At 41.6% G+C, this 16,567-nt stretch overlaps 1 protein-coding gene across 2 annotated transcripts in view; it reads left to right on the forward strand.

The window, feature by feature from the left end:
- TEC (tec protein tyrosine kinase) overlaps positions 1-16,567 on the forward strand; it is a 112,987-nt gene that overhangs the window by 73,380 nt on the left and 23,040 nt on the right. For both annotated transcript variants that reach the window (XM_084899978.1, XM_084899977.1), the window contains exons 3-8: positions 205-309; positions 8,982-9,063; positions 9,744-9,872; positions 12,432-12,472; positions 13,497-13,672; positions 15,315-15,380. In XM_084899978.1, the coding sequence (XP_084756104.1) occupies positions 205-309; positions 8,982-9,063; positions 9,744-9,872; positions 12,432-12,472; positions 13,497-13,672; positions 15,315-15,380 (599 nt within the window). The remainder of the gene's footprint in view (positions 1-204; positions 310-8,981; positions 9,064-9,743; positions 9,873-12,431; positions 12,473-13,496; positions 13,673-15,314; positions 15,381-16,567) is intronic.

Consider the following 16,567-nt stretch of genomic DNA (forward strand, 5'->3'; position numbering starts at 1 on the left):
GGGCAAGGACAGAACCATTTCATCTTTAGGAATTAAAGGATTTAATTAGTTTGATGATAGTCCTCACAGTGTTAGTGTTTTTGAATACTTTTTAAAAATTATAATATATTGAGTCAGTGATTTCATTAGCAAATGCTACCATGAATCACGTTTTCTTGTATCTGACGATTGTAATAGTTCTTTATTTTTTCTTTCTTTCCACAGAAAAAATACAGAAAGGGATTTATTGATGTTTCAAAAATAAAGTGTGTGGAAGTAGTGAAGAACGATGACGGCGTCATTCCCTGTCAGAATAAATATCCATTTCAGGTGAGCTGGCATGTTCTGTGGCATTTTAGTCATTTTAGTGTAATTCTGGGCTTTTAGTCGTACTGTTTGACATTACTGTTTCCTGTCATTGCTTTAGTGGCTGATTTTTTTTTTTAAAAAAGTTCAGCTTTATTGAGGTGTAACTGACACATCAGAATGGTATATATTTAAGGTGTAAAATCCTGATGTTTTGATATATGTCTATACCCTGTGAAATGATCACCACAGCCAAGTAATTGACACATCCATCACTTCACGTACCATTTTCATTCTTTTCTGTGTGGTGAGAACACGTGAGAGCTCCCTTCTTAGCAGAGTTCAAGTATCCAGTACGGTATGGAGAGCTGTGGCCACCAGGCTGTGCATTATGTAGATCTCCAGGACTCTTTGTCTTGCGTAACCGAGACACTCGGTACTGTTGGCGGCGATAACGGCACCAGGGGTGAGACCCGTAGAGTCAGACCAGACCTGGCTTCAGCAACCTCTGCACTTGAGTTCTGGCTAAGAAAGAATTCAGAGCCAAGACTCAGCCTATTAAAGCAAAGTTTATTTAGAAAGTCACAGGAGTAGAAGTGAGTCATAGAAGAAATGGGCTCAGGAAACAAGGTATAGAGGCAAAAGAAGGGGCGGGGCCCTTAGAGCTTATGGAAGAAAGAAGAGGGTGGGGGAGGAGAGAGAGAAGAGAGAGAGAGAGAGAGAGAGAGAGAGAGAGAGAGAGAGAGAGAAGGGAAACTCAAAATAGGGATGTGGGTATGCTACCTAGTGGGAGCCATACTGGGTCCTCTGTCTTTTTTTAAAATATATTTTATTGAGTTTTTACAGAGAGGAAGGGAGAGGGATAGAGAGCTAGAAACATCAATGAGAGAGAAACATCGACCAGTTGCTTCCTGCACACCCCCCCACTAAGGATGTGCCCGCAACCAATGTATATGCCCTTGACCAGAATCGAACCTGGGACTCTTGAGTCCACCGGCTGACGCTCTATCCACTGAGCCAAACCGGTTTCGGCTGGGTCCTCCATCTTAAGGATAAAATTCTGTGAGGCCAGGGGAGGATTCCATAGCACAGTGGTCGCCAACCGCCGGTCTGAAAGGTGGGTGACCGCTGCCGTAGAATAGTCAGGTGAGTCCTTTCAGGGTCATGGTCTCCACTGATTGGTTGGCACCAGGGATTGGTCATTGCACCCGGATCTGATGTCATCCGTGGCATCCCTCGTCCGGATTTGCTGCTTTTCTGGGCCTGGAGCTGAAACACCACCGAGGCCTAGATGTATCTGACGTGGGTCAGAACCTCCTGTCTTGGGGCCTGAGTGCTGAAGGGCTGTTCTCTGGCCCCTTGATCCATTTCCCCCAGGGCATCTACCACATGGACTAGCAACAGGCCAAGGGAGGAGAGGTCAGGGGACGATCCCGAACTGCCTGGCCGGCACTATGGGAGGTCAGGGGTTAAACTGCATGACCAGGGGTCTGCTAGGGGAGGAATGCTTACCCTTGGGGCAGGCACTTGTTTTTGCAGTTTTGTCTGTTGCTAGGCACCCGGAGCTTTCCGCCTGGGGACCTTCTATGTACCTGGCCCATTATCTTTCATGTCTTTCATTATCTGCTCATGTCTGTCTAACTGCCTACCCCAGGACCCTTTGACCTACATTTCCCCATTTTCCCATCTCCCAGCCCCCGACTTCCACTGTTCTATTCTCTGCTTCTGTGATTGTGACTCGAATTCCACATAAATGGGGTCATTCAGTGTTTATCTTTCTGTGTCTGGCTTACCTGAGTTAGTATAATGTCCTCCAGGTTTATCCACTTAGTTAAGAATGATGGGAGTTCCTTCTTTTATTAAAGCTGAACAATATGCCATGGTATATAGACACAACACCTTTTCTTTCTCCATTCATCTGTCTGGATATCTAGGTGGTTTGCATATGTCAGGTATTGTCAACGATGCTACAGTGACCACGACAGTGCAGAGATAGCGTCAAGATCCAGATTTTATTTCCTTCAGATAAATACCCAGAAGTAGGCTTGCTGAGTCATATGGTAGTTGATTTTTAGTTTAGTTTGTACTTGGATAGTAATTGTTTGGTTTTTTTTTTCATAAACATTTTAAGTCTTGGTTGAAAAGGAATATTTTATTGATTTCAGAGAGGAAGGGAGAGGGAGCGAGAAATAAAAACATCAATGATGGGAGGAATCATTGATTGGCTGTCTCCTGCACACCCCGCCCTGGGGATCGAGCCCCAAACCCAGGCATGTGTCCTGACTGGAATCGAACCGTGACCCCTTGGTTCATAGGTCAATGCTCAACCACTGAGCCATACCTGCCAGGCTGGAACATTTTCTTATTCTTGTTTTCGGTCTGTTAGATTCTACCAATGCCCCGAGTTTCTAAGCCCCAGACCTAACATGCTGCTTATTATCCAGATTGGTCATAGAGTAGTTAGGAAAGGGAGTGGAGACTGAGACGGAAAAAGGTGGGGTGAGGTGTTTTCTGTGAATTATAAGAAGCGGAGGAGGGGCAGGTGCGAGCCCCGGGAACAAAAATGAGATTCAAAGGCTGCCTGTGATGCAAAGTGTATTAGCATTGCCTGTCCCTCAAAGCGTGCCTTCTAAAAAGGTGGTGTTTTTTCACGTTTTCCTTCGTAATGATTCTTCTACTCATATAAAAGGGAGGTAAATACATTATTCTCACTTATGACAGGAAACTGAGGTTCACAGATGTTCAATGACTCTTGTCCACGTTCCTTTTGTGAATGAAAACACTTCCCTACAAAGCACATGTGTTGTCACGCCCAGGAGGATCCGTGGGGCATCCCGAGCGTCCTGGTCACCCCTTGCCCCTCACGGTGCCCTCATGCCCTGGGAATCGGGGTGCAGAGGTGGGCCCTGGCCTTCAGACCTGGAAGCAGACAGGCAGGACCTCTCTCCAGCTCCCACCCACCCCTCCCCTGGCCGAGGACATTGCTATGCTTTCGGGCAATGAGCATCTCCAGTGCAAGTCGCCTGTGCCCAGGGCTCTGGTCTCACTGCGTGCTGAGGGGAAAAGTTGCAAAAGTGTTTTCAACATAGTAGCACAGTGGAGAGCGTGGGTGTTTTTCATGGCTACTGTGAAGTTACCAGTTTACATTTGAAATGAACGTTTACCTGTTGGGGAGATGAAGATACTCAAGCTTTAAAGCGGCATCTGGCTTATTTTCACTCAGGTGAGAATAACACACGAGGAGGAGGGACTACAATTAATTTCCCTTTTCCCAGTCACTCACTTTAGGTCTGTCATTCCTTTGCTTGAAGAGGAGGGACAGTGTGGTGCTTAGAGAGGCAAATCAGAGGCCACACCACCCGATTCGCCACTGATGAGCTCTGTGACCTTGTGCGAGTTTAACTGCTTTTGTGTCTCTTTCCCCTTCTGGAAAATGAGAATAATAACAATACTAGCATTCACTTCCTAGTTGGTATGAGGATTAACTAAGGTGATATACACTGCATTCAGAGATCATAATAATCTGGCCACTCGGTGTATAATAGTTTAGATACACAGTGAAAGCAAGTTAAGTGTTTGTTGTTTTGCTAGAGAAAACGGGTCCTTGCAGTGTTGTGAGGGCACACGTGTAGAAGAAGTGTAGTGGCAAGTTTTATCGGGGTGAAAAGAAATAATATTCCCTCGGGGATGTGGAGGTGGGCAGCAACTGCCCCGGGACCCTTACTCATCCTCCATACATTGTCTTGGTTTGGGTAACAAGCAGGCTTTCTTTCAAACTGTCCAGTCTTCTCCCTAATTCTTCTCCGGCTTGTGCTGGCCCTCCCTCACCCAATCCCTCTCCTGGATTTTCTTGCGTTCTTTGCCTTTATCCTATCCTTTCCCCATCTCCCCAGGCTGGACTCCTTCCCCTGTGTTGCCATTGGGCTCCCACTGCATATACTCCTGCTTGTCATCTCATCTAGCTTCTGTTGCAGGCCTCAGAGAGGCATTTCCCTCTGTGTCAGCCTGCCCCCATCCCACCCCGGCGCACTGGCAGGCTGTCCCGGGGAGTGTGGAAAGCAGTTCTTCCTGTCTGCCTGGGGATTAAGTCCCTTTTGTGGAGGAAGCGGCTGTCCCTTGGGGAGTCGGTGAAACTGCCCTTCCTAGCTAATCAGGCTTAATGTCTGATTTCATTTGCTCCCTTTCTTTGTTACTAACTAACTAACTAACTAACTACTGTAATAGTTATTATTGTTGTTGTTATTATTATTTCTCTTACTGCTACTGTTAACACTACACCTACCTCAGATCTAGAAGCCCAGTTGAAATCTTGTTCTTGATTAAGTAAGTTAAGCAAATGTATAATTGTGTGTGTGTGTATGTGTGTGTGTGTGTGTGTGTGTGTGTGTGTGTGTGTGTGATTGGAAGGTTAGCAGAGAACCACTCCTATCACACTCCCAATGGCTGCTAGTCATTTGCGGGGTGGCAGGTGGGTGTGGGGAGCTGCGGTTCTCATGTTCTCGGCTCAGGATTAGGAATTTTGCTTTCCAAGAGAAAGATCTGCTCTGCACCCTTTGGATCGGTTTAGGATGATGAGGAAAACATGAGAACAGGAAGCATTCCACCTAGAACCATTTTTTAGTTGTTGAAATGAATACATACAAGAAAAATTTAAAAACCATCTTAAAAAAGAAGAAGAGGTAAACTTGAGCTTTAACTATGTGATTTAAACCAGCAAGATTTAAAAGGTAGAAAATATTCTCTTATTAAGTATAGCTTAAAGTTTGGGTTCTAGTTTCACATCTTCACAGTGGAAGTTTGTATCACATGCAGATGCAATGCCAGATAAAAAGAAAAGTAGAAGTAGACATTTTCAAAAGACACTAAGAAAGAAAAAGAGGTTGCTTCCCACCTCAGCATATTCTCGCCCGGGGAGGAACAGAGGACATAGGAGAAGGAGCCAGCTGCTTCCTTAGCTGAGTCTGCTGATGGCAAGGGGGTTCCCTAGGAGGCGGCATTTTTTTCCTGAGTTTGGAACCCAGATCTGTCTGTCTAACAGCTCTTAGATGCATTGCCCGCGAAGGTCTCTTGAATAAGGAATGAGCGAGTGAAGAAGCAAATAGGAGGGAGGGTAACTACTGAGCATTGTTGCTAAGGGGGTGGTGGTGGTGCTGTGGTGATTTCTTCCTCATTGAACTGGCTTCTGTGCCTCGAGGTCTGCAAAGCTCTTCCCTCCCTGACACTGTCAGCTGTGGCAGGATGACTCACCGGAAGATGAGGCACATACTGAGCGGCCTGTGGCTCCCTGCTTCCCTCTGCCCCAGTCAGCTGTCCCTGGGGGTGACACAGAGGTGGCTTCCAGGTGTGCTCCGGGTTTGCTGAGAGAAGGATACTGGACCCGGATAGCTCACCCACCGGCTTGTCTGAGATGCCACATCCATGGCTATCATTTGGGTTGAGGGTGCTGTCTATAGATATTTCTCTATAGGAATACAAATGTCCCGAGTTAGCTAGGTAATGCATTAGTCTTAGTTATCTGAACTCTGTGTTTGGATTGGTTTTCCTCTGATTGGCTAGCCTCGAACAACCCTGAACAAAGTTACAGGCTCACCATACTGTCAAGAGGTGAGTTTTGAGGAGAAGTTAGACTGGACCCTGAAAAGACAGATTCTAGTCAGGGAGCCCCGTGAAGGTGTTTGGGGCAAACAAGAACAAGAAGAGCCTTTGGAGGTCAAACAGATCCTACTCAGATGACGTAAGCTCACCTACCTTGGTTTTCTCATCTGGAAAAATGAGGGTCCTATTGCTAATAGAGACATGGGCTGCCACATGGATTACATGGGCCAGTGTATGTGGCCTGATGTAAAGACTCAGTAAAGTGGATTATTGTAATGAATTATCACCACACACCCAGGTTTCTGGAAGGTTCAAAGCCCTAGCAGTTCTTTCCAGATATCCCTGTTCAATTCAGAAAGATTGTTACATGGTACATTTTTACCTAATTCTTAGATACAGAGTTGGTTGCATTGATGAACCTGGGTACCAATTCCAATGTATGTATGTGTGTTTTCTATATATGTGTATATATATGTATCTATTTTTAATTTGTAAAATCTTTATTATTGAGAGTATTACAGCTGTTCCCCCCGCCCCCCTTTTTCCTCCTTGACCCACACCAGCCAGTTCCCACCCCACCCCAGGCCTTCACCACCCTATTGTGTGTTTTCTAACACACCACCAAGTAATTCCCTGACACCTGCTAGGTGTCCTACAATTCGTTTCAGTTCTAACACTATCTGACCAAAGATAGCATCGATTCCATAGGTTAAGGGCTCAGTCCCACTTTAGATGCCAGTGGCAACCCCAAGGTATCGCCTGTGCTGCTGATCTACTGGCTATATAGATTGGAGGTTTCCTCAGGCTCCTCCTTGGGTGTGAGTAATTTGCTATAGAGTAGCTCAGAGAACTCAGAGAAATATTCTACTTACTAGATCACAAGTTTATTATGAAAGATTGTAACTCAGGAGCATCCAGATGGAAGAGATGCATAGGACAGGGCCTGGGGAAAGGGCATGGAGGGGTCATGCCCTCCACTCTCCCCAAATCTCCATGTATTCACGAACCCAGAAATTCCCTGAACCTGCTCCTTTTAGGGTTTTTATGGAGGCTTTCTTGTGTAAGCGTGATTGATGACATCATTGGCCATTGCTGATGTCTCTCTCCCCTCCCTGGAGTTGGAGTGGGGTGGGGTAGGGGAACTGGAAGTGCCAACCCTTTAATCACAAGGTTGCCTCTATTGACAACCAGCCCTCATGCTTAGGTACTTTCCGGAAGTTACCTCATTAGCACAACAAAAGACATCTTTGTCACAGTAGGCACTGGATAGTCCAAGGGTTTTAGGATTTCTGTGCCAGGAACCATGATGAATTTCAAATAGATATTTATTTACTTATTATAAATCACAATATCACAGGTGTGACAATCATGGACCAAACGAGGCAACACAGATCCCCACATCTCTCTTAGTGCTTTATCTTTACCTCTCTATCATGTCTCATTTTCTGTCTTGTTGTAAAGTATTTCTATCCGTGTCTTGAAAATAAGGTTCTTGTTGGATACGCTTTTGTATCTATGTAGCCCCATCAAAATGCTAGATGGATGAATTCATCACTGAATGAAATATACCACTGTTGTTCTATGGTGCTCACATTGCTCTTTGACTAAGTTTATTTGATAGAAACGAATGGGAATTACCTATTGAAGATGTCCAGGAACAGCCATTTACCAATGAAAGGGCTATTTGTGTTCAATCCAGTGGCTGTGGATGTGGTGAAGAGAAGTTGCTAGCCATATATATATTTATTAGAGGCCCGATGCATGAAATTTGTGCAAGGGACTCGGGCCTTGCAGCTATGGCCTGAGCATCCATGGCAGCTGCCTTGGCCCTCGCAGTCCTGGCTTCATCTGGAAGGACATCCAGTCTAATTAGCATATTATGCTTTTATTATTATAGATACTAGAGGCCCAGTGCACGAAATTTGTGCACAAGTAGGGTCCCTAGTGGCTGCCTGCTGCTGGCCAGGGCCACCTTTCCCATGGTTAGCTGGCCGGTCCCACTCCCTGGTCAAACTCCCCATTGAGGGGGGACAGTTTGCATATTAGGTTTTTATTATATAGGTTTTTAAATCTTTATGTTAAAAATATTACATATGTCTCCTCCTTTTTCCATTGTCCATATATGTTTTTTACACAATCAAGGTGTTTCTGCCTTGTGACAGACATTAAGACCAAAGATAAAATTCTTGGGTTACTTTCCCAGGTTTAATGTTATTACTCACTAGAAGACCAATGCACAAAATTCGTGCAAGGGGCTCAGCCCTCGCAGCCCTGGCTTTTTCCAGAAGGTTGTCCGGACAGTTGCTCTGCTGTTTGATCTAGTTATCATATTAGCTCTTTAGTATATAGGATTCTAAAAGCATGAGTAATAAAGACTATTTAGTTGTTCGACAGAAGTTACCTCTCACGGAGACACTGGTAGGAAGTTTGGGCTTTGGAATCAGGATTGTGGCTTTCTGGAATACCTGCCAAATAATGACAAGTAAGTTAAGGAGCACAGCATTCTGGGTACCGCTCGCAGTGCATTCTATGTGAAGGGTGCCTCCTGGTGTTACACAGGCATGAAGAGTCCATGGGTAGGCCTTAGTCTCTTCATCTATAAAATACTGATGGCTTGATGGTAGGAATCCTTGAGTGAAGGTGTGTAAAGCACTTAGCAAAGAGTTAGAATAGTCAGTGCTTAATCGTTAGTTACTGCAGTTACAAGTACAGGAGTGATGCCTCAGGAGTGGTCCATTTACCTAAATAGTATTCAGAAAAACACTGGATGAGAATCATCCCTGTTACACCAGGTTTACCTAAGGAGCTTTAGTGAATTAGGTCACGGGAAGTAACCGGATTACGGAAGCATCCTGGCCTCTGTAACCTTTTCTTCTATAAAGCCCATCCTTTTGCAAAACTTGTATCCCATTCGATGTAGACATGAAGAAACAGATGCGTTTTCTGAGGCAGGAATCTAGGTTCTTTGGGTCCCAAGTAACTGACTTTTATTCACTTATTTCAGAATCATTTATCAGTGTCTATGGTACCAAGGGCTCTGTGCTAGACAAAGTGCTGTGTCTGAGTATTTCTCACCAACTCCGTCTTATCTTTTATTTTAGGTTGTTCATGATGCTAACACACTTTACATTTTTGCACCTAGTGCACAAAGCAGGGACCAGTGGGTGAAGAAGTTGAAAGAAGGTAAAACTCCTATAATGAATATAATATGTATATAATTGTAGCACAGGCCATTATTATCACTAACACAGAAACACAGCTAGTGTACCTTGCATTTATAATCTTTTACTATACAATAAGTATTTCTCCAAGGACATTCTGTTACCTAAGTGATACATCTGTTTATTGAAGATAACTTTTTTTTTTTTTTTTATAATCTGATTCCTTCTAGTGGCATATACATAGTTTCTAAGAAAAGTATGCTTTTATTTAGTGCCTGATATATTTAAAGTGATAAAACACTTGGTTTCTATGATAATGGGATCTAATATTTTTTAAGACATTCACAAGGTAGTCAACATTCGGTGTGGGTGAATTGACTTTGCTTAAAAGTATTTAAATGAGGGATTTGTCCCATACAACCCTCCTTGCTTCTTCTGTAAAACAGAATGGTGGTGGGTTGACTTCTTTGCTTATCCATTACGGTGTAGCCCAGATTGCTTCTGCTCACAAGGAGACTTCACCAAAAAAGGAGGCAAAAGAGAGCCACATGGATTTTTCTGAATGCTGGGCTGGATGATGTTAGAGGGAGTTCTCATAATAGATATGGAAACTGAGAAATTAAGAAGGATTGACTGTTACTAAGGAGACGTTATCATCTCTGCCTTATTTCACTAATCATTTAATGTGTTTATGAATTGCAGAAATAAAGAACAACAATAATATTATGATTAAGTATCATCCTAAATTTTGGGCAGATGGGAGTTATCAGTGTTGCAGACAAACTGAAAAGCTAGCACCTGGATGTGAAAAATACAATCTCTTTGAAAGTAGTAAGTATTCGTTTTGTTCTATGATTATATTGTGCTCAGGGTGTACATAATATTGGAGTAGTGAGAAAGTGACATATTTTGATTTTGAGGTTGGTGAAGTATGGCCTTCGCACTTTCAAGCACAGCGAAAACATTGGGCAGGTGTACTTGTAAGAATAATTACATTTAGTTAGCAGTGGGGCCATTTCATGGAATCCAAACATCTAATCAGCTGTGGGGCCTTTTATCACAATGCAGAAGCCTGCTAAAAGTGACTATTAAAAATGTGAGCCTAGTATGGCACCGCCATCACCTTTTTATCAACTTTATTGAAGTATAATTGACATATAAAATTGTAATGTATTTAAAGAATAAGACATGATGATTTGATAAACTTAAGAGTTGTGAAAGGATTCCTCCCATTAACACATCCATCACCTCACGTGTTTACCCTTTTCTATGTATGAGTGAGAATGTTTAAGTTGTACTCGCTTCGTAAACTTCATTTAAAACACTACAGAGATCAATTATAGTCACCATGGTATACACTAGACCCTCAGACCTTGTTCATCTTACAATTGAAAGGTTGTTCCCTTTTACTAACATTCCTGTTTTCCTATTTCCAGCTCAGTTTTCTATGATGTTTGACTTTTTTATTAAGATTCCACATATAACTGATACCATATGGGTGACACCTATAGAGTATCCCCCAAAAATGTATACACACTTTGAATGATTATAAAGTCAGTGTTTATTAACCTACAGTTCATTTTCAAAATTTGAAAGAATCTACAGGAATAAATACTTTTTTTTGGTCAATGCCTGTTCTCAAACCAATGACTGTTCTGGTCCAGGCTCTGCCGGTAATGCGAAGCAGTGGAATCGCAAATTCAGGAATCATTTTGTTTGGCATCTGTGTGCCCTCAGTTCGTCAACTATTGCCAGTTTTGCACTGTAAACTTTATCTTGTATGTGTCCCCATAAAAAAGTCCAGTGGATAAATTTTTTTTGTCAAAGCTTAGTCTGGTTCACTCATTATTTCAAATCAGCTATACTTAAAAAAGTGAAAATTAAGTGAGTTACTAGGTGTTCAACTGCATATACATATTTGGGACACTTTGCATCATTATAAAGTCAGTGTTTGTACTTCCACTGCATTTTCAAACTTCCAGTAGCGTTTTTGGGCGAAATTCCTTTGTTCAAAGCTTAGTCTGGCTGAAAAGAATGAAACATCAGTTGAGCTACCAGGTGTTAAAGTGTATATTTGTGTTTTTGGGACACCTTGTATGTCACATTTTCAACACTCTTATGTTGTTTCTCTACCTGGGATAGTGTGAGTCATGCTGCAGTGAGCATGGGAGGGCAATATCTTTTTGAGATATTGATTTTACTTCCTTTGTGTATATACCCAGAGTGGTATTGCTGGGTCCTATGGTAGAACTATTTTTATTTTCCTGAGGAACCTCCATACTGACTGTACCAGTTGACATTCCCAACAACAGGGCTCCCTTTTCTCCATGTCCTCACCAGCATTTATCCCTGGTGTTTTTTATAACAGCCTTTATAATAGATGTGAGGTGATACATCGTTGTAGTTTTGATTTGCATTTCCCTAAAGATGAGTGATGTTGAGCATTTTTTTATAAACCTGTTGGCCATTTGTATGTTTTCTTTGGAAAAAATGTCTTCAGCTCCTTAGCCCATTTTTGATGGTTGTTACTATTGCCATTGAGTTGTATGAGTTCGATATATATATATATATATATATTTTTTTAATATATTTTATTGATTTTTTACAGAAAGAAAGGGAGAGGGATAGAGAGTTAGAAACATCGATGAGAGAGAGACATCGATCAGCTGCCTCCTGCACACCCCTTACTGGGGATGTGCCCGCAACCAAGGTACATGCCCTTGACCGGAATCGAACCCAGGACCTTTCAGTGCGCAGGCCGACACTCTATCCACTGAGCCAAATTGGTTTCGGCTCCTTGTATATTTTATATGTTTATCCCTTTTCAGATATATGATTTGCAAATATTTTCTCCTCTTCCTTAGGCTGCCTTTTCATTTTGTTGACGATTTCCTTTGCTTAATAGAAGATTTTTAGTTTGATATAATCCTACTTGTTTACAAAGACTAAACAAGGCCCCATTCCCTGTAGCCTTTACAACCTGCTCAGAAAGACAGAAACACAAACCAACTTGAACAGCATTTTAAAATCTTTAAAATCCTGTTACAAATATTAATACGAGCAACCACTACAGTGAGACAGTCAGAGTGGACTTCTTGCCAATGTGTTCATTTTCATTTTTCCTTAAAATGATCCATCATTGGCCGAAACCAGTTTGGCTCAGTGGTAGAGCATCGGTCTGTGGACTAAAGGGACCCAGGTTCGATTCCGCTCAGGGGCATGTACCTTGGTTGCGGCAGCTGGTCACTGTTTCTCTCTCATCGACATTTCTAGCTCTCTATCTCTCTCCCTTCCTCCTCTCTGTAAAATATCAATAAAATATATATATTTTAAAAATGTCCCATCATTGGAGATGGCATTTTGACTTACTCTTGTTGCTGTCATTTCCAGGTATAAGAAAAGCACTACCTCCAGCACCGGAAACAAAGAAGGTAGGTGGCCTTTAACTTTCGGAAGCACTTGCAGTTTATTGAGAAAGTTTATATTCCTTCAGGTGATGCTGTTTGCCCCACCCTCACCCCCATTGTATCAGAAACAGATATGCTATAGCTTATTTGATTTTGGGGGTATCAAATAGTATTATGTGTGTCAGATATTATCATCGGGGCCCCTACTATCATCTGGCATTTTGCCTGTATTTTGGCTTCAAGAATTGTACAAGAGGCCCAGCCGGTGTGGCTCAGGGGTTGAGCGTCAACCTATGAACCAGGTCAGTGTTTGATTCCCACCCAGTCAGGGGGTGTGCAGAAGGAAGCCAATCAATGATTCTCTCACATCATTGATGTTTCTCTCCCTCTCTCCCTCTTCCTCTTTGAAATTATATATAATTAAAAAGAGAATTGTGTAAGAGGTATGGGACTTCACAGAAATATTTTAGTCTTAGAACCGCAGTCTTATGGCACAGATTTAGTGACACACCTTTGGAGAGTGGGATATGGTGGGAAGCACAGGTACGTTGGACCCAGACAGGGCCCGATCCAACGTGACTCTGGTGGGAGTGACCTGGAGTGGGTTACTTAAACCCTTGTTTCCTCAGTTGTAAATGGGGAATTATGTACTAAGTGTGTGTCTTGCACACAGGAAGACAAATGTAAATTCCTTTGGGTGGGAGGAGACCAGATAAAAATCTCCACTCCATGCTGTGTTTCCCCATTGCAGGCATGGTGCGGTGGGTCTCACTTTTCTGGTTTCTACTCACATATCACCCTTCCTTCTTCCTGGAACGCTGCCCCTGCCCCTGAGCAGAAGCCTTTTGAAGTTTCAAGATAGTTTTTGCGCCTGCCCTATATTCTGAAACCCATGAGAGGTCCAGTAGCATCAGACTTATGGGAGGGTTCACCAGATGATCTGAGGCAGACTCGAGGGTCTGCTCTGTTCTGTGGTGATGTGTGGATCACTCAGTGTTACTGCTCACAGAGGGAAGACTAAACTTCAAACGTTCTCTCCTTTTCTTAGCGAAGGCCTCCTCCACCAATCCCACCCGAAGAAGAAGAAAATAGCGAAGAAATAGTGGTAGCTATGTATGATTTCCAAGCGACAGAAGCACATGACCTCAGGTTAGAGAGAGGCCAGGAGTATATCATATTAGAGAAGAATGATGTCCATTGGTGGAGAGCAAGAGATAAATATGGGTAAGTACGACACACGGTGGGTGGTGGGGGTTAAGTGCCGAGGAGAAGAGGGTAACGTGTAACTCCCATGGAAGGAGACTGGTTCTGCTGGCTGGCCATAAGTGAAACTAAACATTATTACTTTGCAGTAGCACAATGGATTCTTATCAATTCTGCAATAAATATGAATGGATCAACCACTTCTTTCCAGAAATTAGAATGCATTAAACTGGTCTCTTTCTCATCCATGATAGGTTTAATTGGATTATTTTGATCTTGGAAAAAAACCTGCATTTTTATGTTTTTACACCCTGAGGTGTGTGTGTGTGTGTGTGTGTGTGTGTGAGAGAGAGAGAGAGAGAGAGAGAGAGAGAGAGAGAGAGAGAGAGAGAGAGAGAATCTACATGTGTGTAACTGTATGTATAAAATACTTGCCCAGCCAGGCATGTGCTAGCTCCTCTTAGCAAGAAATGATACCTGGAGACAATAGTTGGGGTGCTGGGATTCTGTTACTGGATTGTCATTGCTCTTAGGTCTTTCTCAATGTAATAGGACTACACATACATACTCGGTGTGAATGTATTATGAGTTCTTAATAATAGTTCAAATTCAGAGTGAAGATTGCAAGGTTTTCACTCAATTTTTAAATTTTACACATGTATCTCTTCCTTCTTATGTGGAGAATCTTAGCTTCTACCAAGATTCCACCTATTATGAATTCTTCTTTAACTATAATGTGTATAAGAGTCATATGGGGCCGAGACCGGTTTGGCTCAATGGATAGAGCGTCGGCTTGGGGACTGAAGGGACCCAGGTTCGATTCCGGTCAAGGGCATGTGCCTTGGTTGCGGGCATATCCCCAGTAGGGGGTGTGCAAGAGGCAGCTGATCGATGTTTCTCTCTCATCGATGTTTCTAGCTCTCTATCTCTCTTCCTTTCTCTCTGTTCAAAATCAATAAAATATATTAAAAAAAAAAAAAAAAGAAGAGTCATATGGGGTAAAAATCAAAGATTTCTTGGCCTCATATAGACCTTCTCAATTCAGATTTCTTGGGGTATGACACAAGAATTTGCCTTAACAAGCACTCCAGATAATATTGATGTGAAAGGTCAAGGACTACCTCCTATGAAATAATGTTCTATATGGAGATATCGGAGTGGTGGGTATTTTTATCCAACACTTCAACTTTTCTGAAGTAATGGTTTCTTTAAAACATCCCAAGGGGTTTTGAATTCAAGGCTAGCATCATGGAATATTAGGAAGGGCCCTGAACCTAGTCACTAGTTTAGAGATGAGATCAATTGCTGGCCGTGTTGCTGGCTTTGTGTAGGTATCTTTATATGTAAAAATAACTGAGATAATCCTCTTCCTGGTTTGGGACCTTGAGAAAGTCCCTTAATCTTTCTAAGCCTTGGTTTCCCCACCAGAAAGTAGGTACAAAATGCCTGCCTATTTCAGACTTATTGTGAGTATCAAATGAGGAAGTACTTTGTAAAGCATCAAATGCTTTCGCTATATTGACTTACCAAAGGTCAGCTGGTCTTTCTTATAAGCTTTAGGCAATATTATACTTTCATTATTTTAAGAAGGCAATAATCTTTCTTTTAATAACCTCTTAGTAAGATAATATCAGTTTACCTAAAGTATTATTCTTCTTTCTAGGAGTGAAGGATATATCCCAAGCAATTATGTAACAGGAAAGAAATCAAACAACTTAGATCAATATGAGTAAGTAAATGTTTATTTTGTGAATGTGGAGAACCAGAAAATGTTTTCATTTTCTAATTATGTGAGGAATCTTGGAGGTTAATGGATATCTTTCATTGTCTTTAGAAGGTGGTACTAACATAGGCTTCACTTACTTGTCTAGGTTGTAAAAGATGCTGAGAGAATTAGTTTCTATAATACACTTTACCTGAAGGTACTGTGTATAAATGGTTTTATACAAGCAATACAATTAAATTTATTTTAAACAAATTACACGTTAACTGACTTTGAAATGCACGTCATTGTTCATGCATTCAAAAAATCAGAATATAGTTTCTCAGAGTGGCCTTTAAAAAACATGTTTGATTATTTTTTTCTAAGTATAATAATATATGATTATTGTTTTAAAATTGTTTGAAAAATATTAAAAAATTAGAAAAACTACTCATAAATAACAGAATTGATCTGTCAACATTAGCATATTTTGCTTCAATCTTTTAAAAAAATAGAATCATGCTGTAAATAACTTTTTTAGATTGTGTTTATTCCACTTAATAGAACATTATGAATCTATTTCCTCATGCCATTAATAACTCTTCAGAAACACTTTTATAACTGCATTATATTTCTTTGTAATAAATTCATCAAATATTTGCTGAAACCTTAGCATGTATCAGGTACTGTGTTAGGCCTTGGGGGGTATAGCCAGACATGTGGCATATGGATATGCAGTAATTTACATAATCATTTTCTTATTTGTGTGGCATTATGTTTGTGTAGGCATCTTTATATGTAAAAATAACTGAGATAACCCTTTTCCTGCTTACTGTCTTAAGCCAGATCTCTAAAAATCAATGTACTGGGCTAACGGCTAGTTATGAATGGGTTAAGACCCATAGTGAATGCAGTCAGATTACTTTACAAAGAAAGCAATGGGCATACTATTCATATGCCACTGGCCGTGCATGGCCAGGTGTTAATGAGAGGCTTATATATAACAAACTCTCTTTTGTGGTTATACTAAGGAAATGTACTGATGTTTCCATTTACTTCTTTAAAAACACTACTACCAATAATAACAACAACGAAAAGCTGTTTCCTCTGACCATGTCACTTTTTAGAACATGAGAATACCTTGAAGATCTAAAAAAGATTAATAGGTTCAAAAGTGACAGCATTTAGTGGTATGATCCCTCGAGGTTGTTTAT

This window comes from Pipistrellus hanaki (assembly GCF_964339955.1).
Source record: "Pipistrellus hanaki genome assembly, chromosome: 1".
NCBI classification, from domain to species: Eukaryota; Metazoa; Chordata; class Mammalia; order Chiroptera; family Vespertilionidae; genus Pipistrellus; species Pipistrellus hanaki.